Raw genomic sequence first — 27795 nt, 5'->3', positions numbered from 1 at the left:
GATGCTGAGATAACTGGATACTGGAATAACAGGGTGCTGGGATAACAGGATGCAGGGATAATGGGATGTGGGGGTGCTGGGATGTTGGGAACACGGTTTTCTGGGATAACGGGGTGCTGAGATGTTGGGAGAACGGGATGCTGGGATGTCAGGGCAGCGGGATGCGGGGATTTGGGGCCGTGGGGCCGTCGGGATGCGGCCGGCACCCGGTTGCCATGGCGGCCCGTCGGGATGCTCTTCCGTCACGGCCGATCGGGGGGGGTCATTGCGCTCCCCGCGGCGGAACCGGAGCCCGACGGCAGCACCGGAGGGGGGCGGGCGGGGGACGGGGGACGGGGGGAGACCGGGGGGGGAGTCGGGGCGGTCAGAGCAGCGCCGAGCGCAGCGTGGGGCCGTGACGTCTGCGAAGGAGGAAAACAGGCGGCGGTCGGAGCGCGGCTCGCGGGCACCGTGCCACCATGACCCCCCCGGGGGGGCCGCCGCTCTGGGGCGCTCCGGCCGCCCTCCTCCTCCTCATCATCCTGCTGCTGCTTCTGCCGCTGCGGGCGGGGGCTCCGCCGCCGCCCCCCGACGACCCCACGACGGATCCGCGTGGGGACCCGGAGGGCTCCGCGGCTCTTTCCTTCCTGCGGACGGGCGACGCGCGGCGTTTGGCCCTCACCAACTGCAGCCGCAGCGCCGCGCTGAGACCCCCGGGGCCCGACCCCCCCCCGGAGCTGCGAGCCGCCCTGCGGGCCGCCCCCGAAGCTCTGACCCAAGCGGCCAATTTCCTCAACATGCTGCTGCAGGGCAACGACCTCCGCGAGGCCAGCGTGGCCGAGGACGTGGAATGGTACCAGGCGTTGACGCGCAGCCTGGCGGGGGGGCACCCGTGGGCGCGCCGCTCCTTGCTGGCCCTGGACGCCCACCCGGCTGCCCCCTCCCCCCGTCTGGTGCTGCAAGCCACGGCCGTCGACGGAGAGATCCACCTTCGGGACGTGTCCGCACCGGGGAACCGCAGCTCGGACGGCGAATGGGTGGCGGAGCTGCGGGAACGGCGCGGTCCTCCGCTCCGCAAACGGGTGCTGAGCAACGACCTGCGCTCCATGGAGACCCCCAAGTGGCGGCGGGGCGATGGATACGTGGCGGGGCCGGGCCACGTGCGGTGGTCGCAGCCGTTCCTCGAGTGCAGAGATGGGAAATTCGTCCCCGTTTGGGCCGTCGCTCTGTCTGCCGCCTTCTATGGGCTGAAGCCCGACCTCAGCCCCGAGTTCAAGTGAGTGCGCGGCGAAGGGGGGGCGGGGTGGGTGTACTTGTGTACTTGTTTGCACGTGCGTGTGAGTTTGTGCGCGTTGGGAAGTGTGTATGTGCGGCCGTGTGTGCAGGTGTGTGTGCGTGTGTGCTTGCTTGCACGTGCGTCTTTGTGCTTGCATGCGAGATGGCGTGGATGCGTGTGCATCTTTGGGGATGCTGGGGGACACATGCGTGTTTCTGTGCATGCACACGTGTGCAGTGGTGTGCACACGTGTGGGTGTGAGACCCTCCCGAGGGGCAGGACCTCCCCAGATGGGCTCTGACACCGCATATGTCGTCGTCGTTGTCCCCCCCCCCCCCCCCCAGGCTCTGTGTCCCGGCACCGGGCTCTGCCACCGCTGTGCCCCCCCGCAGTTCCCGTGCGCCCCCTCCCTGTCTGACCCCATCGCTGCTTTGTAGGGGCGCCGTGCGGGTGGACATCGAGCTGCGGGATGTGGGCATCGATCAGTGCGACAGCGGGACGGGGTGGTTCGCGGGCACGCACCGCTGTGACCTCAACAGCACCCAGGTACCCACACCGCACCGATCCCAGCGTTCAGCCCCCCCCACTTCCCAGCACCCACCGCCACCTTCTAGAGCCCTGTCGGATCCCCTCGCGCAGTGGGGCTGCCCCGCTCCCCCCTCCCCCCGTCGCACTGTCCCCGCTGCCGCCCCCTCCACCCGTCCGTCGGGGCTGATCCGCCACCCCCCCCCCCCCCCCCCCGCCCCCATCTGCCGCTCCCGCATCGCTCCGCGGTTTATTGTGCAAATCTCCCTCCCTCGGCAGCGCCGTGGGGTGACCCGGCTGCCACCCGCGTGGGGACAGCGGGGACCGATGGGCAGAGCGTCCCCGGGGGGGTTGGCACTGCTCCCCCATCGGCTGCGCCCACCGCAACTCAGAGTTCGGGGTGAACCCGAGCGGCATCCCGACCCCCGGGGTGCCCCCCGTCCCTCCTACCCGCATGGATTAGGGGCCGCTCCGCCCCCCCCCCCGGATTAGCACCGCGCCGCATTAGGTGTCCATTTAGGTTTTAGGGGGGGATTTGGGTGCCAGGCTTTGCCTTTTAATTCCCAAATGTTTAACCGCTGCGTTCCGGGCTCGGCGCGGGGGATGAAGGGGGGGGTCGGCTGTCACCGAGCTGCCGCAGCCCCCGCTGCCCGGTGGGGGTTCTGGGCGCAGTACGGGACGACCCCGCAGAGCAGCCGTACCCCCACCCCGCAGTGCGTCCCGCAGCAGAACCGCGGCTTCGTGTTGGGGCAGTACGCGTGTCGCTGCAAGCCGGGCTTTTACGGGCTCAGCGCCGGGACAGGTGCGTGCCGTGCAACCCCCCCGACTCCCCCCTCCCCCCAGCCCCGCAGGGCGCACGGGGCGATGCTTTGGGACACCAAATCCCCCCGTTCCATCCGCAGTGCCGCCTGAGGATGCCGCTCGCTTGGCGTGCCGCCGGTGCCGGGAGGGCTGTGCGAGCTGCCGGGACGATGCGCCCTGCGAGGTGCAGGAGGATCGCGCGTTGCGTGCGGCCGTGCTGTGCTGCCAGGCGTGCTGCATGCTGGCCGTGTTCCTCTGCATGCTGCTCGCTTATCACTGCCGGAGAAGCAAGGCGAGAGCAGCGCAGGGTCCCCGCGATCCCAACGCCTCGGTGTCCCCTCCCCCCCTTCCGGAGGGACGCCCCCCCTCCACGCCCCGAGCGCTGCTGATGTCCCTCTGTCCCCGCAGAGGATCCGGGCGTCGGGCGTTGTGCTCCTGGAGACGATCCTCTTCGGGTCGCTGCTGCTCTACTTCCCTGTGAGTGCTCGGCCAAACCCCCCCTCCTGCAGAAACCCCCGCACCTCCCTGCAGGAAACCCCACAGACTGCACCCCGCTGCCACGGGGCAGAGCTATGGGGCAGAGCTGTGGGGCTTTGCCGTGGGTCAGGACTTGGCGCCACGCAGAACGCAGCACTGTTGCACCCCCATCGTCGTCATTGCCGGCACAGATCTGACAGCTGTGGGCAGAATCTTCTTAGGAAACCAAACCTCCTTCCTCCTCCCCATGGCCATAAGCATGGACCCCCTGCCCAACTCCCCCCTGTGTGCCAGAGAGCAGAGGATGGGCGGGGAGCCCGGCTGCCCCCAGCGCTGCCACAGCCTTTCCCCTTTCTCCCCTACGCCACGGGATCTATGAGCTGAACACGGGCTGCTGCACAGGCACAGCTCTGCAGCTCCACACCACCACCATCCTCCCCCCCAGGTCTTCATCCTCTACTTCAAGCCCAGCACCTTCCGCTGCATCGCTCTGCGCTGGGTGCGCGTGCTGGGCTTCGCCATCGTGTACGGCACCATCACCCTAAAGCTGTACAGGTAATGGGGGAGGGGGGAAAGGAGGAGGATTCCTGCTTGGATGCTGGATGGGGTCCGACCCCACGCTCACCCCCGGTGTCCCGCAGGGTGCTGAGGGCGTTCCTGGCCCGTGCAGCACAGCGTGTGTCCTACACGGCCAGCGGGCGCGTGTTGCGGGCTCTGGGATTGCTGCTGCTACCCCCGCTGTGGTTCCTGGCAGCGTGGACCGTGGCAGCGTTGGAGAACATCGGCCGGAACGTCCCGCTGGTGGTCCGTGCACAGACTGCCCGAGGGCTGCACTTCTCCGTCTGCAGCCACGACCGCTGGGACTACATGATGGTGGTCGGTGAGAGATGGCTGAGCTCCCACCTCTCCCCTCCCCCGGTGCTCGCAGCCCTCCCCTCCGCTCCGCGTATCCACAGAGGTGCCCATGCTGTGTGTTCTGTCCTACAGCCGAGCTGCTCCTCCTGCTGTGGGGCAGCGCGCTGTGCTGGGCTGCACGTGCGGTGCCTTCCGCCTTCCACGAGCCGCGCTATATGGGCATTGCGCTGCACAATGAGCTGCTCCTCTCGGTCGCTTTCCACGCGGTCAGGTATGGTGCGGGATGCCCACGTGGCTGCAAAGCATTGCTCTGCACCGTGGGTGCCCCCACGGTGCCTCCTTCCCCCCCCTCCAGGTTCGTTGCTGTACCATCACTACATCCCGACTGGATGCTGCTGCTCTGCTTTGCCCACACCCACGGCACTGTCACTGTCACCCTGGGGCTGCTCTTTGTCCCAAAGGTAATGCACGGCCCTAAGCCCGCGGGTGTGGGGGATGGGAGGGCTATGGGGAGGTGGGATTTGGGGAGGTGGGCAGTGGGGTGGTGGCTATGGGGTGGTGATGGATATGGGATGATGGCTACGTGGGGTGGTGGTGTGGGATGGTGAGCGGTGGGGTGGTGGCTGTGGGGAGTTGGGCAATGGGGAGGTGGGATATGAGGAGGAGGGCAGTGGGGTGGTGGTTGTAAGGTGGTGGCTATGGGGTGGTGGTTATGGGGAGGTGGGCAGTGGGGTGGTGGCTATGGGGAGGTGGTTATGGGGAGGTGGGCAACGGGGTTATGGTGGTTATGGGGAGGTGGTTATGGGATAGTGGCTATGGGGAGGTGGGTGGTGGGGTGGTGGTTATGAGGTAGCAGCTATGGGGTGTTGGGTATGGGATGATGGCTATGGGGAGGTGGCTATGGGGTGGTGGGCAGTGGGGTGGTGGCTGGGAGTTGGGCAGTGGGGAGATGGGATGTGAGGAGGTGTGCAGCAGTTCTAAGGTGGTGGCTATGGGGTGATGATTATGGGAAAATGGGTAGTGGGGTGGTGGCTATGGGATATGGGGAGGTGGGCAGTGGAGAGGGGTTATGGGGAAGTAGGCAACGCGGAGGTGGTTATGGGGCGGTGGTTATGGGGAGGTGGTTATGGGGAGGTGGTTATGGGGCGGTGGTTATGGGGAGGTGGCCGCGGGCTCCGATGTGTTTGGGGCTCCCTTCATGCTGCCCCGCCGCAGTTCCTGCACGCCGGATCGCCGCTGCGGGAGGAGATCGCGGCGGAGGTGTACGAGGATGAGGTGGACGCGCGGCGCTCCGGGATGAGCAGCAGCATCGCGTCCGCATGGAGCGAGCGTAGCTTCGACCCCGATGACATCCGGGTGGGTGACACGCTCGGGACCTTCTTTTGACGCTCGCTGTGCCGCCCCGCACAGGAAGAGGTGCCTGTTGCGATCTTTCTCCTGATGCAAAGCGGGGGGGCTGGTGGGGGGACGGGGGGGAGTGCGGTCCCCCCTCGCGGGGACGCGGGGACGGCGCATCGCGGGGCGGTGCGGATCGGACGGACGCGGCGTCGGGTCCCGGTTCGGTCTCGTCGGACGCCCTCCCCCCCCTTTTGTCCCCCACCCCCCGCAGGAGGAGCTGAAGCAGCTGTACGCGCAGCTGGAGATGCTGCGGACGAGGCGGATGGCGGCCCGCAACCCGCACCTCCCCGCGCCGCCCCCAGCGCGCAGCTCCGGCAGCCGCCGCTCTTCGTCCAAACGGCCGCACGACGGAACCGGCGGGGGGGGCCGGGAGGGGGGCGGCCAGCTCCGATCCCGCAACTCCGAGCATCCCGCACAGGACGCGGCGGCGGGGGGATGCACGGAGCCGTCCGACAGCGAATCTTTGTGTGCTGCTCCGCTGCTGCCCAGGTCGGCCAGCGCCCAGCAGCTCGGGGGACACGGGCAGCCCGCCCGGCTCCGCGCGGTGCTTCTGCAGAAGTCGCTGAGCGCCGGTGCGGGTGCGGTCACCCCGTCCTGGGGACCCCCCGAGCAGGGAGGGGTGTCCCGCAGCACCGCCGCAACCCCGGCCGCTGCCACCCCCCCCGCCCCGCTGCCTGACGGGGGTCCCCCCCGCGATGCGTCCCCCCCGCCTGACAGCAAGGGGACGAAACGCGTCACTTACGCGCCCGTCAAAAGCGTCAGCGCGGACGGCCCCCATCCCGTGGGGCGGGTGCGTGTGGTGGTAAAAAGGACCCCCCCGCCCCCCCCCGTGCGCTACCAGAGCCTCCCGCACCGCCACGGGGACAACGCGGAGCCTCCAGGGCCGCCCGCGGGGTCGGCAGCGGAACGCGCGTCCCCCCCGTCGGGTTTGCGCTCCGCTCCCCCCACCCCCGCCGAGGTCTGTCCGTGGGAGCTGCTCCAGGAGGAGATGCTGAGGCAGAAACAGAACGGCGGCGAACCACCGACCTCCGACCCCCCCGGGGACACGGCGGGGACCCCCCCGAGCCTCAAGCCGCCCCCACAAAAGGCTTTCAGGAGTTTGGGATTCGCCATCAGAGCCATCAATCGTTCCAGAGTGAAACGCAGCCTGAAAGGGAGCAGAGAGGGCAGCGCTCGGAAACGGGGATGTGAGCGGGAGGGGGGCGGCGGAGGGGGGCAGCCCGCCCTGGTAGGGACCCCCCCAACCCCCCCGGCATGGAGCAGCCCAGATCCCAACCTGCGGGATGGGGATGCGGACCCCTCTCAGTGCATCACCACCAGCTCTGCATCCGAGACCCCAGTGATGGGGGGCAGCGAGGGGACAGCAGAAGGACAGAGGGATGGTGCTGCTGGGGGGGGCACGGGTGCTGGCGAGGGCCCGATGTCACCCTCGGTGGCCATGCAGCCCGATGGCACTGACTCCCTGTGTGTAGCACAGGGTGCAAGGGGCACGGGGCCAAGGGCTGAGGTCTGTCCCTGGGAAGCACTGAGTGCCCCTGTGGGGTCTGTGTCCCAGCAGGAGGGAACTGGGGGGGTCCCATCGGTGGGAGGCAGCCCCATGAAGGCGCTGGGGAAGGGTGGCAGCCAGCCTGCTGCTTGTGGGGGGGGGGTTGAGGGGCTGCCCACCAGGAGCAGGAGTGCAGAGTGGGGCCGCATGGGGGCTGGGGGTCAAAGGGAGATCTGCCCCTGGGAGGGCAGTGGGGGTGAGGATGAGGATGGTCCACGCCGTGCAGCTCCAGGGGTGGGGGGCAGCGGGGCAGGGGTCTGCCCATGGGACACAGAGAGGGGGGCTGGGGGGGAGGGAGGAGTGCAGCTGGATGCGTGCGGGGTTCCCAAAGGGGATGGCAAACCTGGGTGGAGGGGGACTGAGGAGCACAGAGCACAGCAGACTGACAGGGGTGGGGGTCCGGGGGGGAGCGGGGAGACCTGGATCTCTGCAGGGAGCACTGAGAGGGGGAATGCTGAGCCAAGGAAATCCCAGAGTGCAGAGATCTGCCCCCGGGAGGGACAGGGGGGGGCAGGGGTCAGCAAAGCAGAAATCTGCCCTTGGGAGGAACAGGGGGGGGCAGGGAGGAGCAAAGAGGAGATCTGTCCTTGGGAAAGTCAGGGGGGGTTAGGGGGGAACAAAGCAGAGATCTGCCCTTGGGAGGAACAGGAGGGGCCAGGGGTCAGCAAAGCAGAAATTTGTCCTTGGGAGAAACAGGGGGGATCAGGTGGGAGCAAAGCAGAGATCTGCCCTTGGGAGGAACAGGAGGAGCCAGGGGTCAGCAAAGCAGAAATCTGCCCCTGGGAGAGTCAAGGTGGGTCAGGAGGGAGCAAAGCAGAGATCTGCCCTCAGGAAGGACAGGGGGGGCCAGGGAGCAGCAAAGCAGAGATTTGCCCTTGGGAAGGACAGGGGGGGTCAGGTGGGAGCAAAGTGAAGATCTGCCCTTGGGAGGAACAGGAGGGACCAGGGGTCAGCAAAGCAGAAATCTGCCCCTGGGAGAAACAGGGGGGATCAGGTGGGAGCAAAGAGGAGATCTGTCCTTGGGAAAGTCAGGGGGCAGAGATCTGCCCTCAGGAAGGACAGGGGGGGTCAGGTGGGAGCAAAGTGGAGATCTGCCCCTGGGAGGAACAGGAGGAGCCAGGGGTCAGCAAAGCAGAAATTTGCCCCTGGGAAAGTCAGGAGGGGCCAGGGAGGAGCAAGGAGGAGATCTGCCCCTGGGAAACAGCCACCCCTGCTGCAGAGCAGCCGAGGATGAAGCTGAGCTCTGGGGGGGCTGCGAAGCGCATCACACGTCAGGCTGCTCTCGTCAGCCCTGCACGGTCTGTGGAGAGCCTGGGGGCCCGCAGTGCTGAGAGCCCAAAGGCAGAGGTCTGCCCTTGGGAGACGCTGGGGAGCTCTGGGGGGAGAGAGGAAATCTGCCCCTGGGAGGGGGCTGCTCCCCCATCTGATAGAGAGGAACTGAGAGAAGCCCAGGAAGGTGCATCAGGAGCGAGCAAAGGTGCTGCTGCACGTCGGGGTCTGCAGAAAGAGAGGGGAGAAAGTGTGTCTGCAAAGCAGAGAGGCAGTGCAGAACGTGAGGCTGTGTGCCCCTGGGAGAGTGCAGAGCTCTGCACGTTGAAGGGCCAGGGGCCCAAAGCCAGGGATAAAGCTGAGATTTGCCCCTGGGAGGAAGATCTGGGGGGAGGAGCTCCGGGGAAGGCGAAGAGCCTGGGAGATTCCAGAGCTGCAGGGATGGGGAGCAGTGAACGTGGGGCTGTGTGCCCCTGGGAGAGCGTGGGGGCAGAGGAGCCAGCCCTGAGCACGGCAATAGGGAAGGAAGGATCCAGAAAGCGTGAGAGCGCAGAGAGCAGAGCTGCCATCTGCCCCTGGGAAGCAGCAGAGCCTGGAGAACCTGGGCAGGAGAGCTGCAGCCCTGGAGAACAGCCCAGGGGAGCAGCCAATGTTGGGGTCAGGGAGCACCGGGCGTTGTGCCGCATCCTGCCTGCAGCACCGGGGCAAACTCACACAGCCCAGCAGCACAGCGGGCCCAGCACAGCTGAGATCTGTCCCTGGGAAGCTGAGGAGGGTCCAGCAGCACCCAGCAGCCCAACCCAGGGAGTGGCTGCTGTGCGCCCATGGGAGAACAGCCCTGGGGAGGGTGAGAGGGTTGCAGGAGGGTCCAGCGCTGAGGTCTGTCCGTGGGATCATGAGTAAAACTCAGCTCAGCCCTGGGGTGCAGGGAGCTGCCCACACTGCGTGGATGGGGATGGAAGTGTCAAACAAAGCCACAGTGCTGCAGTGACTGGCAGCCAGGATGGGGATCCACAACAAACGGGGCAACGATGCTGCCTGTGTCAGAGATCCGGGCTCTGAAGTGTTTGGGCATCACTGAGCTGAATGGCATCAGGGCCCCGAGCACCATGGGGCTGTGGTTCATGCTCTGTCACGAGCTCAGGGGGAGGCAAAGCAGGGGCAGCTGCAGTGCAACGTGGAGGAGAGCAACTGCCCAGAGCCCAGCACTGCTGGATGTGGGGCTCGTCCCACCATCCCTTCTCCATTTGCTTCCTCTCTCCTTGGGAGGAGCATTGGGATCTTCAGCACCAACTATCCATCACCCACTCGTGTAAGGAAGTGTACAGCTAGGAAATAAATGTTTACCCTGAGTACTCACAGTGGCTGACTAATGGGGGTACGCTCAGGGATGAGCTGCAGCAGAAAGCAGAGAGGCTGCAAAGAAAGCCCAGGAACAGCAGTGCTTGAATCAAAGCAAATATCACAGTCCAAATATCAGCAAAGGTGATGGGGAGACAACACTAGACTGGAAAGAAATGCTGCTCTCCTGGAAAATACACTCCTTTAGTTCAAAACCTGAGCAGGAGGGCTGTGCCCATGGTTGAGTCTCAGCCACATCCACCAACCAGGCTGCTCACAATATTCCTGCTCCCAGCCCCACTGCCATGTGCTGCAGCACTGCCTCTCCTTGGCTCCTGAGCAGAAGGCTCCATGCTGTGGATTCCTCCAGGAGAGGCAGACAGATTGTGACACCCCCAATTACCAAGAGATGATTCCAACTCTGGCTGCTCTCCTAGCAGAGCGTGACAGTAACACAGAACAGCATCCACAAGAAACACTGGGTGAGTGCACAGGCGTGAGGCTTTCAGACGCACACAACCTGCAAAACCAGAGGGCCTGGTGTCAATGTCACAACGTCCACAGGATGGTGCCAGTTAGCCACTACCGATGTCTGCTGTGAGACTCACACCAGCTGTGAGAAGTGTTGCCTTCTGATGTTAACTGACACAAACACTAAACTTACGAATCACAAGTTTTATTGAAGTATTCAGCTTGGCCAGCAACAAGCACGCGTTCAGCAGGACTCCAACTGCAGCATCCACCCAGGAGAAAACAATTTAAAGCGTGCTTGTTGCTCTTCTGGTAAAATAAAATAACCCGAAATTTGTGCAGATGGGGGAAGAATGGGAAAAGAAATCACCACCAGCTTCTGCTGCAGACTTTTGTGAGAGTCCCCCAGGTCTATCCTATACCCCACATCTGCCCAGATGTGTGCTGACAGCAGCTCTTGGTGGCAAACACAGAAGTCAGCCAGGAGAGCAGCCCCACAGCTCTTAGAGCTCACGTGAACCCAAGTCCCTCTTTGCTCCTTTTTTAAGGCAGTTTCTCAGTGCCTGGAGTCCATTTCTGAAGCTGCTTTGTTTGCTGACAGCTCACTGAAGGCACAGCTACGTCCATCTCACTGCCTCCACAGACATTCCCTGCTTTGCCCCCCCAGGGTTGTTTGCACTTCTCTCTGTGTACAGGCTCTGAAATTCCCTACTTCATTTCCTCATACTCCTGCGAGGGATCCAAGGTTGGGCCAGGAATCATCACGGTCTGAAAGAGCAAGGACAAAAATCAGCATGTCATGCAGCTGTAATAAGAGCATGAGAAAGCAGAGGGTTCTGGCAGCGCCACTGCCTTGCACAGGAGGATGGCCTGATTTTAGGAACAAAGGAAGATAGAGAACCTGCAGTTTGCAGACACAGGCCATGCTGTTCCTCATGGCTTTACCTTCACAATGGGGTCCTTTGGTGGAGCCCACTCTGGGATGATCTTGCCATGCATCCTCCACGTACCATAAGGGTTGACCAAGTACCTCTCAAACACAACGTATTCCAAAACATCCTTGGGCAGCTGCTCCCCACCGTACATCAGCCTCCCAAAGCGGTCATAGATGGCCAAAGTCTGCAAACAGAAAGATGCACTGAGCTGGAGTCAGCTGGGAAAGGCAGGAGGAAGGAGGAGACATACCTGCCTGGTGTGCATCCGCACCGTCACCTGCCCGTACAGGTTGCCCTGGTTCACAATGCTGGTGCACCGAATGTGAACCACTCGTGGAGGCTCCAGTGACTCCACGAAGCTCCACCGGATGGTTTTGTACCTGTTGCCACGGACCATGTCCTAGAAAGCAAAAAAAAATAAGTCAGCACCAACTTCACTGGGGTGTGAATTGAAGAAGCAAACTGCTATAGGCAGGTACTGAACGAATGCTGCATTACTACTCAGACTTTGCTTTCCTATTTTGTCTTAACTGTGTTTGGGTGAGGAAAAAAAAAAAAAAGAGAATTCCTCATCTCTTCTACAATCTTTAGGGATCTCTAAACCCAATCAAGGAAATGTAACACCCAGATAAACACCTACCGGGTAGCAGCGCTCTGTTACCAGGGAGTGAAGTTTCTGCTTGTTAAAACTGCAAGTGAAACACACCCAGTTACTCAAACACATGCATTGTGAAGAGGCTTACTCACAAATTCCTGCTTCTCTAGAAGATTCACAACCCATTGGCAAAGCAAAAGAAGTGAGATTCTCAGCTGTGACCTCAGTATAAAGTCAGAACACAGGCTGGTTAAAGGACTGCAGGGGAAGACATGACAACACCCTTTGGAAGCCAGCTGTGGCCTAAATCCTCAACTGATGTTTGAAATTGTAACCAAGCATGATGCAGTTTTAAAACACGTTCTATTACTAAAAAGTGGAGCAAATCAGTGGAATATTGCTGAGGCACGATGCTGAGCAGCCCTGAGCACACACTCATCTGCTGCCAACACCCAATGGTGCAACAGCTTATCTGCTTCTCAAGTCAGGTCAAGATGAATTTTTCTGCAACTTGATTTTCATTATGAAAAGCAAAAGTGTCTCCCAAACCACCAATGCCACCTCCTGTTCAAACACATGAGGGCAGCAAAAGATAAAGTACTTGTTGCAAATGAGATACAAGGATACAAGAAAACCAGAGCATGGAAGCAAAGAGAAGCAAGTCCTACGTAACCCCATTGGTCAGAATGGGTCTTACTTTGCCAGACTGTTGTGAGCTTCAACATATATCTCCTGTGCCATCTCTGGGAAAGTTTTAGTGCTGAAATTTGGATCGTGATCCTTTACCTTCCGCAGGCTGAAAAGACAAGAAAAACCTCTGAGCAAATGAAAAATGTCTTCTCTGTGTTTCGGATGATGACAAGTGCATTACCCAGTTGTAGTGCAACTGAGCAAAACTTCAGCACTACAGACTAACTGAAAAGCAGGTACGTACGCTAACTGAGAGGCAGCAGTCTGCTTCAGCTTCTCCATTCTTTGCTTCAGCCCTTCTTTGGACAGGGAAGTCATGCGGGCATCACCCTCAGGAGGGACGTAAGGGTCTATAATACTGGCTGCATGAGAGAAAGGGAGGTCAGCAGGGGAATCAAGGAGACAAAGAGGCACCACTTTGGTTGCTGGGGGCTGGAGAAGTAGGATTGAAAACATTTGTAGGATGAAGTAAGAGCATTGGGATAAATAATGGGGGCACTTCTCACTGCTGACAAGCTGTGCTACACTGCCTGCTCTCCTTCTCTTCCATGCAGCCCTGAGGTATGAGGATAAGACAACCAGCAGCAGGGAGCACGGCCTCCCATGCTATTCCTGGTCCCTGGGTACAAAGGGGCCAACAGGAGACACAGGGCTGACAGCACCAGGGCAGCTGCTATCACTCCCCCAGGGCAGAGCAAGTCATTCAGTTTGCTGCATGCAGATACTATTAATGCAGTCACAGTATTTCTAGTCTGCCTTAGTTGTGCCCTTTAGAAGAGACCACAGCAAACTGCCACCTGTGCAGGCCAAGTAAAAGGCCCGTTCCATGCGATCCTCAGGAAGTGTTCTGACCAAGGACTGCAGCCTCTTCTCCTTCTCTTCACGGGGCAGCTCCCGGGCCCATTCAGGGACAAAAAGTCTCCGCTTTGTCCTCACAGGAACAACGAGGCAGGCTGGAATGGCTCTGGGGGGACGCAGCAGTGATTCCACGGCCTAAGGGAGAAGCAACAGAGCACGTGCTGAGCCCAAAGGGCAAAAAACAACACCAACACAGTGAGAGATTTCCCTTCTCACTGAAATGTCATCATCACCTCACACAGAACTGGGCTGGGAGAGGGAAACCACAGCCAAGGGAACAGGGGGAAAAGGGGAAGGGGGGAAAGGGAAGGAGGGAGAAAGGGAAAGAGGGAGAAGGGAGGAAAGGGGAAGGGAGGAAAGGGGAAGAAGAGGAAGAAAAGGGAGGGGGGGAGGAAGAAAAGGGGGGGGGGAGGAAGAAAAGGGGGGGGGAGGAAGAAAAGGGGGGGGGAGGAAGAAAAGGGGGGGGGAGGAAGAAAAGGGGGGGGGGAGGAAGAAAAGGGGGGGGGAGGAAGAAAAGGGGGGGGGGAGGAAGAAAAGGGGGGGGGGGGAGGAAGATAGGAAAACGGGAGGAAAATCAGGGGAAAAGGGAGGAAAAGGGGGAAGGAGGGAATGTGAGGAAGGGGAGGTGAGCAGGCCCTGCCCATGCCTGACCCCTCAGACACCGCCAACCCCTCTCCTCCGCTCCGCCCGCCCGGCTCCGCACCTGATCCCATCCCCGCAGCCCCCCGGGGCTCCCTACGTCGCTCCCCGCACGACTCCTCACCCCCCCGCCCCCGTTAACGGCCCGAGCACCCCGCGCACCCCGCGGCCCAGCTTGCTCAGCCCAGCCGCCATGGCGGCCGCCATCTTGCTGCCGCAAGGCACGCTGGGAAAATGGGGGGCGTGGCTTCGGGGGGCGGTGCGCGCGCGCTCGCGCGGAGGGGGCGGGGCCAGCGGGGAACCGCGCGGCGGCGGCGGAGAGTGGAAAATTCCATCGGGCGCGGGGGAGGCTCCGCCCTACGGCCGGCAGGGGGGGGGATGGGGAGGGGGGGGGGATTCCCCCGACCCCCACGTGTGATGCGATGGGGCGCTCGGCCCCGTGCAGCTCCCCCCTCCCCGTCCCTCGTGCGACGTGCAGGAGCCCAGTGTGCAGCGTGGAACAGATGCAGGGGCTGCTTCATCGCTCCTCCCGTGCGATTCCCTCCGTGCCCCCCATGCAACACATCCTGACCCCCCCTTGGTGCAGCCTCGGGGCAGCCCAGCAGTGCAGCTCGGCTCGGCTCGGCTCAACTCGGCTCGGCTCGGCTCAACTCGGCTCAGCTCGGCCCGGCTCGGCTCGCTCCCATCTCCTGGCTGCGCTCCCGGGCACTGTTGATCTTGGCCAGGACGAAGCGTTGCTCCATCGGACAGCTGGTTAATGTGTAGTGACGGCTCTTCTGTGCTCGAGACCGTTGATCCCAGCCCATGCTTCTATCGGGCCCTGCCCCCCCCCCGCGCACCACGGGGGGTTCTTGCAGCAGCTGGGAGGAGCGGAGCACGGCCACGCATTGCAATCTGCTCCAGCGATGCTGCTGGTGGCCGGTTATCATCCAGAGATGATAATTGATGGTGGCTCCAGCCAGCGTGTGACCCCTTGCAAATCTGCCCCATTCCACCCTATAGGGGTGCATGCCCTGGGGTGGGGTTTGGAAGGATGGGAGCACTGGAAAAAAGCAGAGCTTAGCACCCAGGGCTGAGCTGCTTGCAGCTCTTCCACGCAGGGTTTGGTCTCGTTTGGCTCCATCCCTGCATTACAGAGGTGCTTGTGCAACCCGCCCCAGGTACTTGGCCAACAGGAGGACAGCGGGCGGCCCTGGCACGCACTGCATGGTGCAGCTCAGCACGCAGCAAATGCAGCAGTGCAGAACGCCCAGCCCTGCTCCTGCTGCCCCACGGCTCCCAGCGCCGTCCCTTGCTCCCAAATGCCACAAATTCCTGCCCTAAGCCACGGCAGGACCTGCGAGGCAGGATTAGCCGGTGCCCTCCGGCTGCTCCCGCTCTTGGCAGGGATGGCAGGAACTCAAGCAGAAAAAGGAAGAAAGGGAAAGCCTCCCCGGGATCTTTCTATTGTTGGGTTTTTCCCTTATTTTCCCAAAATGAGTAGCGCTCGGTGCAGAATTGGGGCTCCCCACCGAGCCCTGATGTCGGTGCTCCCACAGAACCCGTTTGCTCAGGATGCAGCAGAGGCTTCGCCAGGTTTCCCTCTCCCTTTTATCCTTTCTCTCCTGCTGCTTGCTGACAGCAGCATCTGTCATGGAACAATGCAGCGGTGTGGGCCAGCAGCTGCCGCAGGGAGCATGGCACCAAGCAGCCCAGGCTGCAATCAGAGTTCTGTCCTCCCTCCTATGCTGTACCTGGAGCACAACCATCCCTCCTGCCTGCATCCGTGCATCCTGCAGGCCTGGAGGAGCCCATCTGTTGGTACTGCAGGCTCCTCCTGGCCCCAGCACATCCCCGTTCCCCTTTTGCTTGCTGCTAGCTTCTATCTGAACCAGCGAGATGTCAGAGCAAAAATAAATCTTTGGGTTTCAGTGGGTTTTCATGGCTTGCAGCAACAGAAGGCAATTATTGGTCCCATGGAGCGGCTCCGGGGCTGAACTGGCTCAGCACAGGGCAGGGCTGGGGAGGCTGGAATTCCATTTTTCGCCCTTTTTCTTTCCCATATAAAGGCTTTATGAAGAATTTTTAAACTTCCTGCTGGTGTTTGTCACGAAAGCAGCCGGCCGTCCAGCAGCACCCACTTGGGACGTCGATTGCCCTGTAAATACCACTGGCTGTATTGAGCACGGAGCTTTTGAAGGCGGATTCTTTGCATTGCATCTTCCACAAAGCCCGAGGAGCTGAGCTGAGATGGCTGGGTAGCAGTGCTGTGCTGCCTTATCTGGGCGCAGAGGCTGAAAGGTTGCTGAAATGCAGCAAAAAGGGCCCTGAGCTCCCAGATACCGGAGCTGAAGGGATTGTCCATCTGTTCTCAGCACTGAGCTGCACCTTCAGTGCTGTGCTCAGCTTCGGGCAGCAAAAAAAAGGCATTGAGGAGTGCATGTAGAGCAGGGCAATGGAACTGAGAGGGGTCCGGAGCATCGCAGCTCTGCAGGGAGAGGCTGGAGGAGATGGGTGGGTCAGCCTGGAGCAAAAGAAGCACAAGGAAGTGGGTTTATCCCATCCCACAACCCCCTGTAGGGGCTGGCAGCGAGCTGGCTTGCTCTCTGCTCCAGGAATAAGCGATGGGATGAGAGGAGACGGCCTCACATTGCAGCAGGGAGGGTCAGATTGGGAGTTAGGGATGATTTTCATCTCCAAGGGGGAAACGGTTTGAAGTTGAGGGAGGGAAGATTGAGGTTGGATGTCGGGGGGAAGCTCTCTGGGCAGCTGTTCCAGCACCTCACCATTCCACTGGGGGGGGGGTCTGAGGGTTAATGGATGAGTGTGAGGACCAGTGGGGGTTTGGGGGCCAGAGGGGGGGGTGTGAACACATCCATCCCTGGAGGTGTTCAAGGCCAGGTTGGATGGGGCAGCCTGGGTGTGAGATGTGGAGGTTGGTGGCCCTGCATGCAGTGTGGGGTTGGAGCTCTGTGATCCTTGACTCCCTTCCAACCCTGGCCATTCTGTGTCATTCCGTGGTCTCACTGAGCAGCAGCACGGCCTCCTGCTCCACCACAGCTCCAACCCAGCAGAGCGATGGCACTGAAGCACGGGGCACCATCCTCTGCCTTTCACTCCCAAACGTTTTTTTCCTGGAATGCAAATTCTTACAAACCCACAGCACGAATTTCACCAGGGTCGGGGTGCCGTAGCACCACGTGGGCACGGAGCATTCACACACAGCCTGGGCTGCTACGAAATCTGCTTTAGTGGCTGGTGCTAGCAGTGAAGACGGTTGGACTAGATGGTCTTGTAGGTCGTTTCCAACCTTGTGACTCTATGGCTCTATGGCTCTATGATTCTATGATTCTATAATTCTATGATTCTATGGCTCTATGATTCTATGGCTCTATGATTCTATGATTCTATGGCTCTATGGCTCTATGATTCTATGGCTCTGTGATTCTATGGCTCTATGATTCTATGGCTCTATGATTCTATGGCTCTATGATTCTATGGCTCTATGATTCTATGGCTCTATGGCTCTATGATTCTATGGCTCTATGGCTCTATGGCTCTATGGCTCTATGATTCTATGGCTCTATGGCTCTATGACTCTATGATTCTGACTCTATGACTATGATTCTATAACTCTATGCCTCTATGACTCTATGATTATGATTCTATGATTCTATGACTCTACGACTCTATGATTCAGTGACTCTGTGACTGACTCTATGGCTCTATGACTATGATTCTGTGATTCTATGTCTCTATGATTCTATGACTCTATGACTCTTTGGCTCTATGATTCTATGACTATGACTCTGTGATTCTATGACTATGATTCTATGGCTCTATGGCTCCATTGCTCTATGGCTCTATGACTCTATGATTCTATAACTCTATGTCTCTATGACTCTATGTGATTCTATGATTCTATGACTCTATGATTCTGTGACTCTATGATTCTATGGCTCTGTGGCTCTGATTCTATGATTCTATGACTCTGTGACTTTATGATTCTGTGATTCTGTGACTCTATGGCTCTGATTCTATGCCTCTATGACTATGATTCTGTGATTCTATTACTCTATGATTCTATGATTCTGTGGCTCTATGACTCTGTGATTCTATGACTGATTTTGTGGCTCTATGTCTCTATGCTCTGTGGCTCTGTCTCTATGTCCCTATGACTCCATGTCTCTATGGCTCTATGGCTCTGTGTCTCTATGGCTCTATGGCTTTATGTCTCTATGGCTCTGTGTCTCTACGGCTCTGTGGCTCTGTGGCTCTATGGCTCCATGTCTCTATGACTCCGTGTCTCTATGGCTCTGTGTCTTATGGCTCTGTGTCTCTATGACTCCATGTCTCTATGGCTCCATGTCTCTATTTCTCTATGGCTCTATTTCTCTATGGCTCTATTTCTCTATGGCTCTATGGCTCTGTGTCTCTATGGCTCCATGTCCCTATGTCTCTATGTCCCTATGTCTCTGTGTCTCTATGTCTCTGTGTCTCTATGTCTCTATGGCTCCATGTCTCTATTTCTCTATGGGTCTATGACTCTATGGCTCTATGACTCCATGGCTCTGTGTCTCTATGGCTCTGTGTCTCTATTTCTCTATGGCTCTGTGGCTCCGTGTCCCTACGACTCCATGACCCTACGAAACGCGGAGGTTGCTGGCCCTGCACGTGGCGCAGGGCTGGAGCCCCGCCATCCTTCAGCTCCCTTCACAACCCAAAGCGCGCTGCGATTTTTGCCTCCCCCTCGGCAGCGCGGCGACGGCGACGGCGGCGGCGGGGCGGAGCGCAGCAGAGCCTCGGCTGTACCACCCAACCCCCCCCCCCCCCCCCCAATTCTCGCTCCCTGCGGGGCGGGGCAGCGCGCCCCCGTTACGCAACGCGCTCTCGCCTCTCTACGTGCGCGGCCGCGTGGCCGCCGCGGCGCGCGCACGCGCCGTCCCTCCTCCCCTCCTCCTCCTCCTCCTCCTCCTCCCCCCCCTCCCTCTCGGCCTCCTCGTGCCGGGAGCGCGCGCGCGCCCCCGCCCCTCCCTCCCTGCCTCCCTCCCGCCGCCGCCGCCGCCGCTCGCCGTATCGCTGCGGGGCCGCCGCTCTGCTCGCAGCGCCCCCCCCCCTCCCCCCTTCCCTTACACACACACACACACACACTCACGCACACACTCGCACACACGCACGCACGCACGCACTTCCCTCATTTCTCGTCCCGCACCGCCCCGCCGCTGGGGGGCGCTCTGCGCCATGCCGGCCAAGCGGCCCTTCGAGCGGCTCCCCGCCGACGTCAGCCCCCTCAACTACGGGCTGTGCCTTAAGCCCGACCTCATCGACTTCACCTTCGAAGGCAAGTTAGAAGCCGCCGTGCAGGTGAGAGTAATCTTTTCGACGCTGACGGGAAGGCCGGGCAGGTGCAGGAGGGCCTCGGGTGCGGCCCCGCCCTGTGAGGCCTGGTCGGGGTGCGGGGGGGGTCGGGGTAGGCCGCGGTGTGAGGGGAAGGGGGGGAGGGGAGCAGCTGGGGGGTGTGAGGGCCGTGTGTGGGGGTTGGGGGCCTGTGGGGGGACTGAGGGCCAGTGGGGGGGTCTGAGAACTGGGGGGGGGTCTGAGGCCCATTGTGGGGGTTGGGGGCCAGTGGGGGGGTCTGAGAACTGGGGGGGGTGTCTGAGGCCCAGTGTGGGAGTTGGGGACCAGTGGGGGGGTCTGAGAACTAGGGGGGGATCTGAGGCCCAGTGTGGGGGTAGAGGGCCAGTGGGGGGGTCTGAGAACTGGGGGGGGGGTCTGAGGCCCAGTGTGGGAGTTGGGGGCCAGTGGGGGGGGTCTGAGAACTAGGGGGGGGGGGGGGGGGTCTGAGGCCCAGTGTGGGGGTTGAGGGCCAGTGGGGGGGTCTGAGGCCTATTGTGGGGTTTGGGGGCCAGTGGGGGATTGTGTGAGGGATAACGGAGGGGTCTGAGGGCCATTGGGGGGGGTTGGGAGCCAATGTGCGGGTTGGGGGTGAGTGGGGGGGTCTGAGAACTAGGGGGGGGGATCTGAGGGCCAATGTGGGGGTTGAGAACGAGTGGGGGGGTGTTGAGGGCCAGTAGGGAAGTGTGAGGGATAATGGAGGGGTCTGAGGGCCATTGGGGGGGGGGGTTGGGAGTCAGTGTGGGTCTGAGTGCCAGTGTGGGGGTTGGGGGTGAGTGTGGGGGTCTGAGAACTAGTGGGGGGGATCTGAGGCTCAGTGTGGGAGTTGGGGGCCAGTGGGGGAGTGTGTGAGGGATAACGGAGGGGTCTGAGGGCCAGTGGGGGGGGTTGGGAGCCAATGGGGGGACTGAGGGCCAGTGGGGGGGTCTGAGAACTACTGGGGGTTGGGTCTGAGGCCCATTGTGGGGGTTGGGGGCCAGTGGGGGGGTCTGAGAACTAGGCGGGGGGCTCTAAGGCCCAACGTGGTAGTTGGGGGCCAGTGGGGGAGTGTGTGAGGGATAACGGAGGGGTCTGAGGGCCATTGGGGGGGGTTGGGGGGCAGTGGGGGGTGGGTCTGAGGCCCAATGTGGGAGTTGGGGGCCAGTGGGGAAGTGTGAGGGATAATGGAGGGGTCTGAGGGCCAGTGGGGGGGGTTGGGAGCTAATGGGGGGACTGAGGGCCAGTGGGGGCGCCTGAAAACTACTGGGGGGGGTCTGAGGCCCAGTGTGGGAGTTGGGTGCCAGTGGGGGAGTGTGTGAGGGATTATGGAGGGGTCTGAGGGCCATTGGGTGGGGGTTGGGAGCCAGTGTGGGTCTGAGGCCCAATGTGGGGGTTGGGGGTGAGTGGGGGAGTCTGGGGGCTATTGGAGTAGTGTGAGGGCCAGTGGGAGCTTGGGGACCAGTGAGGGGGGGGTCTGAGGACCAGTGGGAGGTGTGGGGGTGTATGAGGGCCAGTGGAGGAGTGTGATGGCCAGTGGGAGGTTGGGGACCAGTGGGGGAGCAGTGTGAGGGCCAGTGGGGGGTGTTGGGGGCCAATTGGGGGGTCTGAGGGCCAGTGTGGGGGTAGAGAGCCAGTGGGGGAATCTGAGGGCCAATGTGGGGGTTGAGGGCCTGTGGGGGTTGGGGGGGGCAATGGGAGCTGCCATGCAGTGCTCAGAGGGCTGCCAGAGCCCCGTGGGTTGCAGCACTATGGGACCCTCTTGGGGGCTGAGCTGTGAGCCCTCGTGACCGCGGACCCGCAGGAGGATGAGTAAGTTTGTGTCATGTGGAAGAAATCCTGAAAAGAAAAAAAAAAAAAAAAAAAAAGGGTGTAAATGTACGTGCTGGTGTCCGTACAGCACCGGTCCTCCCACAACGTGCTGCTGCCTTGGAGCTGCAGAAATTCCCCATCTCTTCCACCTCGATCCCATTCCTGTCTTCGCGCCCAAGTGCTGCTGCTCGGCCCTGGTACAGCTGTGGGGCTGCACTGCAAATGGGATCACTGCAATCAGCCCGGTTAAAAATAACACGGGGGGAGGGGAGCGACGGGTTTTTAAGCCAGGCTGGCTGCTGGGAGTGAGTGGTGTTGAGCTGCAGCCGTGGAAACTTCGTTTAATTCCAGGAATTGTGTTGGTTCGGAGCCTTCTTATGGGTTTGGTGTGGGGTTTGTGGATTTTAGCCCCGCTGGGATATGGTAATGCTCTTTGCTGCTGTTCAGGGGATTGCTCAATGATCTCTTAGAGCAGAGGTACCACCTGACAGTGCAGCATTCTGGACTTTCTGACCAGCTGAGGGCATAAGGAAGAGTATTGATGTAGAGAGTTCAAGGTTGTCACCAGTTCAGCTCTCATTGTGGTGAGCGTGTTGTTCCCATGGGAGAGAGAAACAGAGTAGGGGGATGTTTTTGAAAAGCCTCTAATATGATGCATTTTTATTCTTAAGCCTCTAAGTAACGTAACAGCCATAGATGGAAGAATTTCCAGGCTATATCCAGGTGTGTGCAGAAGGTGGATGTGGTAAGTGCTGCAGATCTGAAGCTTGCTTGGCTGCTGGTGTCCCCAGCCTTGTGAAGGCATGCTCCAGAAAATGAGAGGGTAACTTCTGCTCCTACTGGGGAGAAGAAGAACCAGCTCTCCAACAATGCTAGGTGCAAAGGAATGGTTTACTTAATGAGAATGTGCTGACGTTTGCTAGTTATGTCTTACCGAGTTGAGATTGAGTCTAGGAAAAATAGCTTGCGTGCTTTTGGATCTCATTGGTTCAGTTAAGCACTTGTTGACCATTTCTACTAGCAGCTTTCACAAAGTAGAGTGGGGTTCATCCTGTTTTCAGCATCCCTTGTGCAGGCATGGAGGTGGAAGTAATTTAACATTAAGACAAACTGAATTTTTAGGATTTTGGGTAAGGAATGAAAATAATCGTTAGATAGAATGCTTCTTCCTGAAAGTCCAGAAATAGTTTTTAATAATTAATAAAGCATAATCATTAGTCCCTCTGCCCCATTCCAGTATGATTATGGCTGGGCAAGTGGTAATCCACCTTAAATAGTGGAAGGGGTGATGCTTTCTGCTTGCAGGGTGAGTACTGAAATCGTGACACCAAAATGAATCAGGGTTAAACGATGGGAACTTCGTTTATACACTTGAAAAATGTTTGTTTGCTATTTTGCATATTTAACAGCAAACTGGAATTAGCGAAGGCTGTAATTCTTAGTCAGGACACCAGGAGCAAAACACCTGATGGGTGAGTTTGTGCTGCTGACTCTGAGCAGGGTTTGGCAGCTTTCTGTGTAGAGTTTAAGCCTTTCAACTTGAGCACCAGGCCCTGAAAAAGGGCCCTCCCTGCCCCTCCTGGCTGTGGGCACTGAGCTCAGGGAGGCGCCTGTAAGGAACTTAACAAAACACTTTGGTTTTTTTTTGCCCCAGTAAGAAATGATGCATCTCTTGCACGGCTTCAGATAAGCGTCAGAGAATAAAGCCCTTCATGATTCAAAAGATAAGGAGGTTGCTTCAGTGTCAGCAGTGGGCAGGCTGATTTCAGAGGCTTAAAAAGAAAGAATACGTGCCTGTAGTTTATTATGGCACTTCAAGTTTTCAAGTTAGGGAAGTGACCCTCTGTCTGCTAATTGTTGTTCCGTGATAAAGGAGCAATGCTCTAATCTGTCTCATGATAACATTTAATACCTTAGCTTGTTAAGTGTGTGGCAGCCTAAATATGAAGTTTTGAGTGGTTACCTGAGATTCTTAAATCATGTAAATTGTGGTCATAGGGGCATGTTGGAAGCCTGTAGAATTATGTAACAATTATATAAACGGACAGTTTTCCATTGGCGTGGTTTAAAACCCAGGAATCCTTGCAGGTTCTTTGTGAAATAGGCCTTTGGTCACAGCCAGGACATGGGGAGGAGCAGATCCTGTGTGTCAGCTGTGGGTCTGGAGCAGCACTCTCTGCTATAGTCCTCCAACAGCTGCACTCCTGGAGTTGTGAACCATTCATTTGGGTGTGTGGATGTTTCAGAACGAGCACAATGAAGATTTGGGTTGGGTTTTTTTTATTTTTCTTTTTTTTTGAGTGGAAGCAGTTAATCTCCTTTATTCATCTGTTTGCTGGAGATTGATTTATTGCAGCCCTGGTGCTTGGGGTGCAGTTATCAGCACCGTGCACTCCTGTTGCTCAGTGGTTGGGTCAGTGCTTTGTGCCACTCTGCTGCTGGAGGGTGTGGGACGAAGAGGGGATGTGCTGTCAGCCTGTTCTCCTGCACTGTGCTGAAAGGCAGGCGTGAGTAACACAGAAACACATCTGGCTGCTGAAGCTCAGCATTCTGTGAGCCTCCAGGAGGGAATTCTCAGTGCTGTCACAGCTCTGAGCACTCAGCTGTCTGTGCAGGGCAGTAGGTGCAGTGCTGCCCTCCCTTCTGCTGTCTTTGGGGAGTGTAGCAGTGATTCACCCCTCACAAACTGCAAAGCAACACATCTTGTACAGTAAGGAATTTACAACCTGAGGTGGATGGCTCATTCACGGATCTTTCCCAGTCCTTTTAATGTGTCTTAGGGATACTCTGTTATATTTAGCAATGTTTAACCTGTATCTGTTGCTTTTAATAGGCTGATAAGGCAGAGTGAGCTAAGCTAAAGATACGCAGTCTTCCGATCTCACTGCATGCCAGTTAAAGATTGACACTCCAGTATGTAAACCTTGAAACATTAAGCTGTAATAGGTGTAGTATTTGTGCTCAGCATCTCCTGGGGTGGGCAGGAGTTGGGGAGTGTCATGTCATCCAGCTTCCTAGTTTACATTTGCAGCCCATTAAATTAGGTCTGAATTTGGGTAACGTGAGCATTAAAGGTGCTGTGCTGAGTGTTGCAGCCTGCTGCTTCTCAGTAAGTAGGAATCTTTGCTCCTTTCCCCTCCAGCTCTGTATTTCACAGTGCTAAGGTGATTGCATTAATTACAGTTACAGAGGGATTTGCTTGTCCATGCAGATTGTTCTCTTCTGAAGCATGTGTGACTGCTGCAGATGGATGTAGCTGGGATGGTCACTGGGATGAAGTGGGTTTTTCCAGTGGGCCTAATAGCCTTGGCAGTGGTAGTTTTACTACTTGGCTACCGTGATTTCCTCTAAGATGCAAATTAATAAAACCTTTTCATACTCTCCTCATTGTATTTAGGAATTCTTAAAAAGCTGCGTCTTAGAAGAGAACTGAAGTAATTTTACTTGACTATTTTTGGAGGGTAAAAGCTGAAAGTGTGCGTGCTGGATGTAATGCTGCATTAAGGAAAGTATTCTGAAGCAGAGTTACAAGATGTAATTACCTGGACCTGCAAAAGGCCCTGGAGAATTAGTTTTGGCTGCAGAAGGTGTCTTCTGGAGCACCCAGTGCTGCATTTCAGGTAGGCTGGCATTCCACTGAAGCCATTCAAAATCTTGTTTCTCATGTCCTGAAAAAAGTTTTTCCATCAAGTCTTTTCCTGCTAGAGAAAATAAACGGCCTCACAGCATCTTTGAGTCATGTTTGGCACAGCTCTGCAGAAGTCTTCATTGTTTCTCACTGTCAGAATAACAGTGTAGGTGCCACCGTGCTCACAGCCCCTGCCCCCGGGCTCAGCCTGCCCATAGGAGGAAATGTAACTGGAACACGAGGGGAGGAAAGGAGCTGTACAGCACTAAGGCAAGAGTGATTTCATCTTTTTGTGCTAAATGAACATTGTGGTGTGCACAATAGTTGAGTAATCAGCCTTTTCAGCCCTTCTGTGCAGCACGATATTCCCTGGGAAAACTTTTTGGGTGCAGCTTTAGCTGTCATCTCCTGTTGGGGGTGAGATTTGCCTTCCCAGCAGCAAGTGCTGAGTGTGGAAAGGGGATGTGCTGGACTGGGGAAGCATCAGCACCAAAGCATCCCAATGTCTGCAGTGTGTTGTGGGGCAGTGCTGGCTCTGAACACTGCTGGAGCTCCGTGGGAAGCAGCAAGCTTAAAGCTTTGCAGCTCATTCCTTCCTTCCATACCCAGTGGGGCTGTGCTGCAGTTTCTCATGAGATAAACAGCCTGGAAGCAAAGCACACAGGTGGTTTGTGGTTCTGTGCTGGTGTTTTTCCTACAGGTATGTCTGTTGTTGATGATCTGAGCGATCGGAGGGAGCAGCTCTTGGCCAGGACCTCTGCACCAACGTGAGAACTTTCCTTCCACAATTCAATTAGCAGAGCCTCAGAAGTGCACTGTGCAGTGCATGGTCCATGTCTGCATCCATGCACTGTGTTTTACCTTTCATCTTTCAGAGAACATTTTTCCATCTCCTGGCTCACTCAGTCCCTTTAAATGCCTCTTCCATAACACTGTTTGTAGGAGGCAAGGAAAATCTAAGAATAGGTAATTGCCTTCTTAAGGAACCTCTGAATTTGTCTCCACTTAAACGTAAACTTTCTTACTCTGCAGCACAGTGCTGTGCTGGAAATTCCTCTGTCCTCAGAAGAGTTCATTTTTTACAGATCAAGTCTATTGTTAAATCCAGTATTGTCTGCAATTTGGACAACTATTTATGCATCTTGAATTCTTAATCCAGAGAGATTTGGATTTGTAGATTGAATAAAGGTCTTTACAAGTACTCTTTTATAAAAAGATTTTCTCATCCTGATTTTTCTGTGTTTTAGAAGACCTCGAAAAACCCCAAACCTTAGAATTGTGATGAAAATCATTGGGCTTGGATCTTTGTCTTTTGGGAGGTGTTGCAATCCTTTGGTTTCATGCACACCAAATGGAAAACGTGGATTTCAGATTGCAAGTCTGTACTGGAAGCATCGGCTCCAGCCTGAGTTCTGCAGCTGTTCCATCTGTTAGCTTCATGCCTTGCAAGTGTGTTGTATCCCTTTCTGTGGAATCCCAAGCAGGTCTTTGGGTGCTGTTGGTTTGGTTCTGTGACCCTCGGGGGCACCATGGGGGAAGGAGCTGGGTGCTCAGTGCACGGCCAGCTCTGCTGCTGGAGTGAGCTGCAACTACTTGCTTTAGCAGCAAGGGAGGTGATGAGAGAATGGAGAAACTCCTGGGGGAGGTTTGTGTCCAGTGAAGCATCTGAGGGGGATGGCTTTCCTTGGGCAATCAGGTTTTAGCACTTGGGCAGGCAGATTATTAGATTAGACAGCCCATTCTTATGATGCTTGTGCTGCTATTAAGTTACACATTTAAATTTCTTAAGCCTCTCATCACCGACCAGATTTGGGTTTTGTGTACACAATGACTAAGGAAGCATTCCTTCAGTCAGCCTGGGCAGGAGGGCTCTGGGCTGAGAGCTGCTGGGCTCACCTCCTTGGATGCCTGAAGTGTCCCCAGCACTGATGCTCACACTTGGTTTGCTGTGGCTCTGCTGGTAGCAGGGACAGGCACAGGGGCTAACAGGGCACCTTACAGGAGCAAAAAGGCAATCAAGAAAGGGCTGCAAGTCCTCATGCTTTAAGGAATGAAGTGTCTGGGTATGGTAGTGGCTTTGTTAAGATGCAGTTGGCTGTTGGAGAGGTTCTGTTTTCTCTGCAGAACTGGCACTGCCTGCTGCCTGAAGTGCTGTCCGGCTCCATCCAACGTGCTGGTTTGGGTGGCTGCAGCCCTAAGGTTCTGAATAATTCCTAGTTTAGTTCCCAAATATTTAGCCCCTTTGTAATTAATTGATATTTAATTTGAATTCTTCTGTGTTCAAGCTCTTGCATCCAAATAGGGAGCTGGCACAGGGAGGCGGTTTGTTACTACGCTGGGAGCTGGCCACTTGTTAAATAAAGCAAAGCGTGTGTAGCCAAGAGCTGGCAGAAGGAAAGCTTTCAGGAAAATGTAAAGGGAATTTCTTGGCAGATGTTTTTAACCTAAGAACTTCTTATAGTGTCACCAGCGCAGAATGCTGCGCTGTAGGTTGTGCTGCTTGTGATCTCTGGGAGGTGTGGGTTTGTGTTCACAAGCATTCCACTTGTTCTGCAGTCTCCTCTAGGTCACTGCTGAAAGGAAACCTACAGCTCTCTATCTGTTTTCATTGGTCTCGGCTTCCAGGCATGTACAAGGGCCCTATTGTCCAGCATACGTATTGAACAGGCAGTCCATTCCCTTAAATAATTTACAGTATTGATAAGCAGGGACAGAGGGTTTGAATGGGATTCAGGTACTCAGGTTCTGAAAAGGACGAGAGCAGTCGATGGAAAATCTTTTTCTTCTTTGCCCCTTGGAAGCACATGGTGATGTGGGAGCTTATAGATGAAGTGGAGGTGGAAATGCCTACCTCATTGGGGTGCCCTCCTCCCTGTGCTCCCTTATTCCTGATGCTGATGACGTTTCTCTTGCAGGTGAAGCATGCCACCAACCAGATTGTGATGAACTGTGCTGACATCGACATCATCACAGCCTCCTATGCGCCAGAAGGAGATGAAGGTAGGGCTGCTCTTCTGCTGCTGTTTTATGGTAATGTAGTTTTGTTGCTGCTGCCAACAGTTAACAGCTTCAATAGAAAAAATATATCATAATTGGAGGAGCTGCCCTGCCTGTAAAGTGTGCAGTGAGTTCCCCAGCCTTCGTTCTTTTCCCATTCCTGTGTGTTGCCTCAAGTTTCCTTTGTTCTGCTCTCACGTTTGTGTGTCACAGGCAAAAGGGCATCTGTTATGACATTGTTTGTTTGTACAGTGGGTACCTGCATAAAAAAACATGGTCTGTACCTATGGACTTGGCAATATTGACAAAAGCTGCAGCAAGGGCTTAGCTAAGAGTTGGATCAGGCATGGCTGG

The 27795-nt window shown here is 57.5% G+C and overlaps 3 protein-coding genes across 5 annotated transcripts in view; 2 read left to right on the top strand and 1 right to left on the bottom strand.

Annotated features, from left to right (window-relative positions):
* Positions 1–706: 706 nt before the first annotated feature.
* On the top strand, positions 707–10072 carry GPR179 (G protein-coupled receptor 179). The gene is made up of 11 exons (XM_090125076.1): positions 707–1255; positions 1693–1801; positions 2495–2582; positions 2683–2873; positions 2990–3058; positions 3504–3613; positions 3700–3938; positions 4046–4184; positions 4269–4374; positions 5129–5269; positions 5523–10072. Exons 1-11 carry the CDS (start codon positions 777–779, stop codon positions 9027–9029), a joined length of 5178 nt encoding a protein of 1725 aa, XP_089981202.1. The 5' UTR covers positions 707–776; the 3' UTR covers positions 9030–10072.
* A 55-nt stretch (positions 10073–10127) lies between these two features.
* MRPL45 (mitochondrial ribosomal protein L45) lies at positions 10128–13919 on the bottom strand. Its single transcript, XM_031600737.2, has 8 exons — positions 13818–13919; positions 12956–13151; positions 12403–12520; positions 12166–12264; positions 11514–11562; positions 11124–11273; positions 10884–11057; positions 10128–10706 (listed from the first exon to the last, which is right to left on the bottom strand). The coding sequence occupies exons 1-8, from the start codon at positions 13860–13862 to the stop codon at positions 10647–10649; spliced, it is 891 nt and encodes a 296-aa protein (XP_031456597.1). The 5' UTR covers positions 13863–13919; the 3' UTR covers positions 10128–10646.
* A 4747-nt stretch (positions 13920–18666) lies between these two features.
* The window catches only part of NPEPPS (aminopeptidase puromycin sensitive), a 31015-nt gene continuing 21886 nt past the window's right edge, over positions 18667–27795 (top strand). Inside the window, exons 1-2 of one of the 3 annotated variants that reach the window (XM_090124815.1) lie at positions 18667–18998; positions 27360–27444. In XM_090124815.1, the coding sequence (XP_089980941.1) occupies positions 18876–18998; positions 27360–27444 (208 nt within the window). In that variant the 5' untranslated portion in view covers positions 18667–18875. Of the gene's footprint in view, positions 18999–20228; positions 20817–21567; positions 24437–27359; positions 27445–27795 lie in introns of those variants that run through there. The other 2 variants (XM_031600663.2, XM_090124816.1) reach the window with 2 other exon arrangements.

Source organism: Phasianus colchicus, chromosome 26 (assembly GCF_987193195.1).
Source record: "Phasianus colchicus chromosome 26, bPhaCol1.hap1.1, whole genome shotgun sequence".
Taxonomy (NCBI): Eukaryota; Metazoa; Chordata; class Aves; order Galliformes; family Phasianidae; genus Phasianus; species Phasianus colchicus.
The sequence above is the reverse complement of the archived record's forward strand: the minus strand, read 5'-3'. Positions and strand labels throughout refer to the sequence as shown.